At 37.2% G+C, this 10,000-nt stretch overlaps 1 protein-coding gene across 3 annotated transcripts in view; it reads right to left on the bottom strand.

The window, feature by feature from the left end:
• The window catches only part of ap2b1 (adaptor related protein complex 2 subunit beta 1), a 56,783-nt gene that overhangs the window by 288 nt on the left and 46,495 nt on the right, over window positions 1–10,000 (bottom strand). For all 3 annotated transcript variants that reach the window (XM_079608529.1, XM_079608530.1, XM_079608528.1), the window contains 2 exons: window positions 8,074–8,228; window positions 1–1,044 (listed from right to left, as the gene is read on the bottom strand). The exon at window positions 1–1,044 is cut by the window's left edge. In XM_079608529.1, the coding sequence (XP_079464655.1) occupies window positions 970–1,044; window positions 8,074–8,228 (230 nt within the window). In that variant the 3' untranslated portion in view covers window positions 1–969. The remainder of the gene's footprint in view (window positions 1,045–8,073; window positions 8,229–10,000) is intronic.

Genomic DNA, 10,000 nt, shown 5'->3' with positions numbered 1-10,000 from the left:
AACAAAAAAGGTTCACATTTAGTCACCAGCACCACCATGAAGACTAATAAAGTTTCGGGACACACACACACACACACTCAACTCTACTTAACAGTCCAAAAGTGATTCATCCTTGTATCTCTGAGTCTATGTTATAGAATTTTTCTATTTTATTGCATCCATATGTTAGTGTATTAGTTGTAAACCAAAGCGGAGCGAGGTTGTATAATAATGTTGAACAGATATTTCTACCACTCCAAAAACTACCGCACAAAACCTACTCACTTTCACAAGCACAATATATCACATGTGGATGGATTCAGTCTGGGAATTAATATCAGATGACCCACTTATACAAGATTGATAGAAAACATGTTTTGAGTCTTTGCTTTTTGTATCACATTAAGTTGATTCAAAGCAGTTTCAACGATATAAGACATTGATGGAGTGTCGACATGTTCAACAGTGGTCAAGCTGAACAAGATAGACAAAACATTAAAAGGAATGTGACGTTTTATGTTGGTCAAGGCATGCAAGGCTAATAGATAGCTGGCAATGTTGTACAATCGCATTAAGTAGCATATCAGAGAACACATGATGTATATCAAAAACGTACTATTTTAGGGGATATTTTAAGTGGTTACCATTAAAACAGCATAACTTTTTCGATTTTACTCGTATACTTTTGCCTTCTTCGCATAAGATGACAAATACAGGGCATGGGAAGGTGAAGTACTGACAATGCATCCAAACAATTAAAAAATATATAGCTGTGCTCCAAAATTCCCTTCGACACAATCAACAACATCAAGACATTGGGCTAGAACGGAACGTGTGATTCACGCATAGTGGGCACATTGAGGGAACTGGTACCTATAGATGGATTTAAAACATTGGAGAGCTGGATCCTCTGCCACAGAGGTGGTGGTGGCTGGTTGGGGAGGAAGGGACAAATATGTAGAGAGAAAAAAAAAAGGACGATAGAGACGTTCAGTTCTTCAGAGTGGCATCGTACATCTGGTACACGTACTGAGACACTTCTGGAGCCCTGCATTTCAGAGACAGCTGAAAGAGAAAGAAAAGCGGTTTAAATGGGGATTGCTCAGATGAAAATTGTAACAGTGCTTATTTGGGTACATAGTTATACTGAGTAAAACACGGTGGTTAATTTCATACAAAAAAAAAAATCTAATATTGACATTATTATTATTAAAAATTAAAATGACAGGCTGAAATTGTCAATTATGGTTTCTAAATGTCTCACGATTTTCAACTGTTAATGCTCTCAGCAACCACTCAATGTGGTCGACATAATTGTTTATCTATTTTTAAAAAGGGGACCTATTATGCTCTTTTTTTCTAAAAGTCTAAATTTCTATTAGAAAAAAACACATTATTTTCACATATTTAACAACTCTATGAAGCCCCTCCGTCCGAAAAGCGCATTGTGCTCTGATTGGTCGGCTGGACCAGTGTGTTGTGATTGGTCAACTGCTACCAGTGTGTTTTGGAAATGTCACGCCCCTTAACATAACCGCGAGTTTCAACACACCAATGCAACTCAACCAGGCCTCATGTCCCTTTATACTTATTATTTAAATGAGGAATACTGTAACGTATGTTCCCTGAAGAAAGCTCAAGACTACAATGGAGGTGTTTCAGAAACAGCGCGCACTGATATAGAGACAACTCCCTTTGGAGTGACTGAGCTTTGCAGACCTTTTTCATGCTCATATAGCAACATTACACACTAAAGGAAGATGAAAACATAAAAAAGCATAATAGGACCCCTTTATTGTAGGCTGGGTCATATTTTCTTTTATGTTGGATAATTTTATTACGAGTTTGCTACCAAATTATAGATTAATTTGCACCATAACATTGTAATATTGAGTTTGATTGGAAACACCATATATTGGAAGTGTTTTCTCTTCATTTTTGCAAACACAACTATGCATGATGATTATACAGCATTTTGTGAAAAATCTGTATCGGTGTATTTTTACCCGGCTGTCCATATCCCTACCAGAACAGACCGTAGTCTATTTTTGGGTAGTGACCCACGAGAATCAACACCACACTTTGATGGGCTATATTCTCCTTGATTTACAGGTATATGTTTAGCAATAATATTTGCTATGAATGACTGCTTTAAGGGCTTCTTCCTGTTTGCTGGAGTTACAGGTTTTCACAACAAACCTTTGAGTGAAGTTAGACAAATAAAACGCTACCCATAAAAATGTTAGAATTAATGTTCCCTTTAAGACCATAAGACAATCTGCACAGACTCAAAGCTAGCAATTCTTGAAGTCAGATGGAGTTAATCTGCATGTCCAATCATTTTCAGTTTGGAACTGCAAGGACTGAAATCCTAAAACAATATGGATTTTAAGTTAATTCATAATAGCAAGAATAGTTTCTAAAAAATAAGGAAGCCCCTTATATATATCACTAGTGGTATATATACCACTTGGGATATATACATGTATACAGTACCGGTCAAAAGTTTGGAAACATTACTATTTTTAATGTTTTTGAAAGAAGTCTCTTATGCTCATCAAACCTGGATTTATTTGATCATAACACAGAAAAAAACTGTAATATTGTGAAATATTATTACAATACCTTCAGAAATCATTCTAACATGCTCATTTAATACTCAGTTATAATCAATGTTGGAAAAATTGTGCTGCTTAATATTTTTTGGAACCTGTGATACTTTTTTCAGTATCATTTATTATTGATAAAAAGTTTAAAATAATTTCTTTAAAAAAACTACTTTTGAACGGTAGAACAAGATTTCTAGGATCATATGACACTGAAGACTGGAGTAATGGCTGATGGCTTTGCATCACAGAAATAAATTATATTTGAAAGTATATTAAAACAGAAAACCATTATTATGCTACATAACTATGCTATTGACATAATTTTAAGAATTGACCGAAACTGAGAAATTTGCATGAAGTACACAATTTCCCCCATTTGCTAAAATGGCAGCAGCATGAACTCCACAAAACCTACTGATCCTGTTCTCCATCATGATTTGAGATAATACAAAAAGTATACTGAGCTTCAACAGAAGCAAGAACATTTGAGCCAAATGATCAATGTCAGTACTTACTTATTTGAAATTAGATTTTGAATGTGAGTCTCAGACTTTCGGACTCCACTGTAAATAATAGTTTTTGTTTCTTGTAATTGTATTCAGTATACAATAATACATCCTCCAAGAGGAGGTCTACCAACATTAAAAAAAAAATAATAATATCTTTGATTAACACCCCCCAAAACAATGGCACAGCAAACATTACAGTCAGTTTTTCTCCTCGGGTGGCCAAAGAACTATATTCACCCTGAGGAGCAAATTTAAGGGCACAATATAAAAACTAAATAAAATCGACAATGAGTACTTTTGCTCTTTGGGCTCAGCTCTATCAATTCCCACTTCCCTTTAAATGTCACCATCTTCGTATCGACCGAAGATAAATCTGTGACTTTTTCCTTAACCGATTGCACTGAACAATTCTCGGCCCGCCAGGAACGTAATCCCTCATACAGCAGGGCTTGTATTGGTTACCTTACTTGAGGAATGTGTTTCCAGAGGTCTTGGCAGACAACAGCACTCCATCACTGGCTGTTAGGTCAACCCGCACTGGCTCGACCGAGTCCAGTTATCATCCGTTCAGATCGGAGCCAGATGCTGCCAGAATACGGAGGGCTGAAGTCTCATTAAAAATCAATTGTCTGGGATCAGGTAGGGTTTCTGATCGCACTGATCCGTCCTGGCCTCAGGGGGCCTCAGGCAATCAAGCTCGGCAGAGGTGGCTGAACAGATGCCTTCTGAATAATAAAGAGGGCTCTATTGCTAATCAACCGATTAATCTATTTAGCAGCCTCTTAATTTGGCCACCAACTTCCCAATGGAAATTGATGGAGTCCACGGCAGCTGCTTTGCTGTTTTTATACGTTTTTGTCATAAGGACTAAGGTGAGAATGCTTATTCCTCACTTGAAATGGAATCATAAATTGAAAATAAATCACTGAATTATTTCAACTGTTCAATCAGAGGCCATTTTTATTCCTTCCACCAACCGGCAACTACAAGCACAGGATTGTGTGGAATCAGAGGCGGTGAACGAAGCATCTATGCTAGGGATGTGCGCAACGACTAACTTCATTAAAGGAACACTTCACCTCTGGAAAGATGAATGTGTATTTAAAATGGGTCATTTATGTAGAAGAAATGTGAAATTATTTTTGAATTTGGAGCCTTCTAGACTGAGAAAAGCCAGAAAATGTATTTTTGGCTTATGGGGATGAAAGACAACAACTCCCAGAATGCACTTGCTTCGCTGCCCTAGGAGGCCACGCCTACCGGTAAGAGATCGCAGTAAACAACAAGGCTATGCTACTAGTGAGTCTCCGTGAGTCTGCCCAGTATTTTGATGTCGCCCAAAATGTCCAGGATTCGGCTTTTGCGTTCTTCAGTCGCCATTCCTCATGTTTACTGTGACGAGCAGGAACGAGACTGACGGCCGCGGAGAACGATGCGAGCCCGGTGGCGTGATTACTGATGAGCGGCGCCGGCGCCTGTGATACGCACCGGTCTCGTATCTCTCACGGAGGAGCGGGAATTTTCCTAGCAATGTTAAAACGCACATCAAACGATCACTTGTTTAGCGTTCATGTAAACACTACATTCAAATTCACCAATCGGAATGAATTCAGTTAGATTGAAACAAAAGGTGTGCATGTAAACTATGAATGCGACTGCAGAAAGCAAAAGCCGAATCCTGGACATTTTGGACGATCTCGACGGCCGGACATGTCCGGAAAAAAGAGGATGGTCACCGCTACTACTCAGCTTTCTCCACAGAATAAGAAACTGTTAGCTTAGCTTCCAAATAAAGAATGGCTGACACTATATGTACATTCTGTGAGTGAGATCCCTCTATGGGCGGGTTGAAAACATGCGGAACAGCGCCTTCTACTGGATAAATGATGCGCTAGTGTTTGTAGTCTTTCCCTTATTCAAAGAAATTTGACTTCTTGCTTTTTATGACGCAATTTGACGATTTTTGCGTCATAAAAAGCAGGAAGTGGAACACTTAAATCCTTATTTCTCCCATCTCAGGGGAAAATAAGGGAATAAACCATGACCATTCGAAAATGTGACTGGGTTTCTAAAGATACAAAGTCCAATGCAAATGGGTGAAGTGTTCCTTTAACGTTTAAGCGGTAATTTTGCAACCATCCACCGGAGAAAGTCTGTAGGCCTATATGCGATCCATTCGAAATAGATATGAAGACTCAAACTCCACACTGAATGCTAAAGTTATAAACAATGTATATTACATTTAAATAATTCTTTCCCCCCAAAATATTTATTCCTTACAAGTAGGGCTGTAAATGATTAATTGAATCCGAAATAAAAGTTTGTGTTTACATAATATATGTGTGTGTATTGTGTATAATTATTTTGTATATATAAATACACACACATGCATGTATATGTTTGAGAAATATTTGCATTTATATACTGCATATATATTTTTTATATATAAATAGAACTATTTTATATGCAGTATATAAATGCAAATATTTCTCAAACATATACATGCATGTGTGTGTATTTATATATACAAAATAATTATACACAATACACACACATATTATGTAAACACAAACTTTTATTTTGGATTCGATTAATCGTTTACAGTGCTACTTGCAAGTACTGTTCAGGAACCGTAAGCCGAGCCAGAACCTTTTCTTTGCGACTCCTATCCCTACACTACAATTACCTGCAAAGTCAGCATTTTTCAGGCTTCAGACGCTGCCCATCTGCTGCGTACACACATTTACACATCACTTCGTGCTTAGCAGTCAGTTGTGAAGATCTGAAGAGGGATTTTCTGTCTAGCTTGTCCTAAAGCCAGTTTTATCCCAGTGCTTTGTGTTTAAAGAACAAGCATTAAAACTGTACTGAACGTGAGGCTGTAATTTGGCTCACCCTCACTCATCTGATTATAACAAACCACTGTCAAATGTGCAGCTGGAGCTTATCCATCTCCAGTGTCATGCTGTCGCCAAGCAAAGGTTCACTGCAGGCGCTCAACTTGAGTTCTGTGCCTCACTGAGCAAAAGACTATTTCCATTCACCAGGCAGAGGAGCACTGTGTGGCCGCTGCTGTTTGGCTCCACATGAATTATAAAAACTTGCAAGTACAAACATTGAACGGATGATGAGCACTCATTGCCATACTTTGCATCTCAATTTCAAAAACGCAACCAAGATTTAGTACCCGATGAGAGGTTTGTGAACTTCTGATATGAGTTATAGAATTATACAATGTGTTCATATGTACCTGCGCTTAATATAGTTCACCTAAAAATTCTGTTAAGATTCTTGCAGAATGTCCAAGCTGCCTTTTCTTCCCACACAATGAAAGTGGATGGAGAGCAGGGACAGCTGCTGTCATCATTAATATTCATTATATGAGACAAAATTAGACAAAATATAAATTTAAACAAAAACACAATGTTCTCAGCTTTATGTTCAAAATGTTTTTTGTTTTGTTTTTATAAAGAAAACTTACCACATTTAAGAGTTGATAAAAAAAACTTAAGATAGAATGAAATGCATTGCTTGCTTTTGATATATTGACTGTTTACATATTCATTCAACAAAATATTCTGGGGGGCATGAACATTTAATGAATATTATCAAAAATGCTGCTGCTGGCATTCAATAAAACGATGGCGGGGAAAGAATTAGAGTTCATTTTTAAAAATGTATATCTCACTTCACTTTCCAGTTAGAGTTATCATGTGATAACATCTTACATGATGAAAGTACATGAAAAACTATTATTATACTATAACTTTATATACTACTATCAAACTATATAAAATTCCATTATCATTGTAAGCAGTTATTGCATTCTGCTACTGAATCTTTTGCAGGAGCATATCAAAAGAAATTACATTTTATCCAAGCTAAGTGTCTGCAGTCACCAAAGATGAATGTATTATTCTGTGGCATCCAGGTGTTTTAGTCTTAAAAAGACAATAAATAATTTAAAATGGGTTGTTCTTATAGGCTGAGCTCAACTAGCGTAGTCTGATTCACAAGTGAATGACTCTTAAAGGAACACGTTTAGAGTTAAACAGTTGAGTTTTACCGTTTTCGAATCCATTCAGCCGATCTCCGGGTCTGGCACTAGCACTTTTAGCATAGCTTAGCATAGATCATTGAATCTGATTAGACCGTTAGCATCTCTCTCAAAAAAATGACCAAAGAGTTTCAATATTTTTCCTATTTAAAACTTGACTCTTCTGTAGTTAATGAATTGGGCAAAATCAAAGGTCTTGGAATCAGATTAACAAATTGCTTGCTGTATCTGTCAAAGCTGTTAGTGGATAAAAATCTGATTCACTTATAGAGTGTATGTTCTGTCAGAGGCACACTTTAAAAGAAAACAAAAGTAGAATATAGTTTACTAAACTTGTTGACTTAATACAAAAATCCCAGAGGAGAGGGCTGCCACTTATTGAGATTCTGCTTATGCAACAGCACATATCCAAAGTCAAGCATGTTGCTGTTTGTGAAGATAATTCAGGAATGTTCCCCAGGGCACTTGGGATCCATGAGCTAAAACGGGGATCAATACTCTACCTGTTGGCGACAAGCTTTGTCTGAACGCTTCATGCTGCTCTTGACCTTCCTGTTCATTTAATGCATTAGGCAAGCAAGTCAAGCCGAAAGCACGGCTTTCAGAGTCATGAATTTATCATGTTTTAAAAGCCTGATCTTCAAAGCAGTGAATTACATAATTATGTGCTGAAACCTTGGAGTGGATTGGTGGACAAATAAGTGGATATAAAAATAAAGCACGTTTTATGTAAATATAGTATTCTGTCAATGTGAGGGATGAAGGATGTCCTTGAATATGTTTTGGACAATGTCAAAAGCATTTTGTTTGTCAAGGGACAAGATTTATTTTGCTCTTTTGTGTAAAATTGGCAAGCATTCGTCGAGTTGGACTTTGTTTGAATACACAATTGTTGAATCTTCGTGCTGTGAGTGATTACCGTGTAATTGGGATTGCCAGGTTGTATGCGGAGTTCGGCGAGGATCCAGATCCCGTTGGTGAGTTTGAGCGACTGATACAGCATGTCCTGGCCTTCTACGTTCCTCTTGGCGATGGTGTAGATATTGTTGTTCTGCAGTTTGCCTGACACCGTATCTGCCAATACCAAAGACACACGGTTACCCAACAAAACATTCACAGAAGTCTCTCAACAGACTACAGTTATCAGCAGAAAAAGCTACCATCCATCCCATTTAAAAACCCCATGAAAAATGTCTGATGGACACTTGTATTAAATATCCCCTAAAAAGTAAGTAGCTACAAGTATTCCCTATTGAAACAGGAAGAGTACATAACAATACATATATTTTTTAAATAACCTGTACCATGGACGAAATCAATAGAGACTCTTTAAACATTTCAGCCAGTTTCTTCACAACCAGCTTGTGGTTGGGAAAGTAATAAAAGTACGAGCATTAGCACAATCAAAGGTACACAATTAACCAACATGTGCTACTTGCTATGTCCTAAATGGACACAGGTGGTGTTTGGGAAGTTGACATGTAATTTTACTGTGCTCAAAGAAAAAGGACATACATCTTTTGTTTCTTTCACCATTTTGGCTGGAATTATCTATTCAAATTAATTTTGAAAACTTGAAATAAAATGAAGATAAATTTGACCATTAGAGAGAAAGAGAGAGAGAGAGAGAGAGAGAGAGAGAGAGAGAGAGAGAGAGAGAGAGAGAGAGACACTAATTGAGTGCTACTTGACTATTTAAGTGTTACCCTAAAAATGTAAAATAAAAAGTTTACCTGCGATTATTTTTCATTTGTAGTGCGGTAAATTAAAAATTTAATGCTTATATGGAACTACTTCAAAATGTATTTGTTCAGTCCTGCAGTGTTACAGAAATTCAGAGATATTCTGCTTAAATATGTAATATTATGGAATACTTCATAGTCCAAAATACTTCACATTTGAACCATTGGGTGATTAAAAGTGGTGAAAATTATGACCTATTAAATCATCTAAGTAAGATATGTATATATCTTCAATTCTTCATGTTAGTTAGTTTTGTTTTGTTTTTCATATTTTTTTTTATCCATGATCAACTACTCGGTGACAATACGGGCAAGAAGGAACCTTCTCATTCTACAATATTTTATTGGACAAAACATTTTATGATTCAAAAAAATTAAATAAAAAAAAGAAAGTATTTTGAGCACACCAACAAATAAATAAAATAAACAAATACTGTAAGATAACAGAGACTAACCACCAAAACATTATTTTAGTGAACATGTTAACAAAAACCTCTTCCTAACATTAGAAACGAATCTACTGCATGCAGATTAATGTCTTAAACAGCATATTAATTTACACATCATGCTATGGCCCTGAGTGATGCTGTTCTGGAATCAGACACTACTGAGCCATATCACTGCACTGTGAGAGCATTGGAGAGCGTGGAACAAGAGAGGAAGGAAATTATGAAACCCCTGGCAACAGAGATAGATAAGCGCTGAAAAAACAAGGACAGGCCGCAAACAATGTAAGAGCAAAGTAAAGGGGCACAATAAAACCCAATGGAGTGTTTTAAGAGGGAGAAAGATGGATTGGGGAAATAAAAAGCCAGAAGGGTCACGGGCAATGAAGATGAAAAACATTTATACACAGACAGAGGGAGGTCTGAGGACAGAGTCAGTCAGCGGTTATATAAGCCACAGAATCAGGTGATGACAGCTGGTGTTACCAACATGTGGAGTGTGCTGTGCCTGTGACTCACTCCAGTTCACACCGACTGACTGACTGCACACACTACTGCTGTCAATCCTGTGAGTCTGCCTTCACAAAACACAGCGGACGCACTCGAGACAGGGTGAGGAGGGACACAGCGGAATATGTAAGGAATAATTGACGACGGG

Source organism: Phoxinus phoxinus (assembly GCF_949152265.1).
Source record: "Phoxinus phoxinus genome assembly, chromosome: 3".
Lineage (NCBI taxonomy): Eukaryota > Metazoa > Chordata > Actinopteri > Cypriniformes > Leuciscidae > Phoxinus > Phoxinus phoxinus.
The sequence above is the reverse complement of the archived record's forward strand: the minus strand, read 5'-3'. Positions and strand labels throughout refer to the sequence as shown.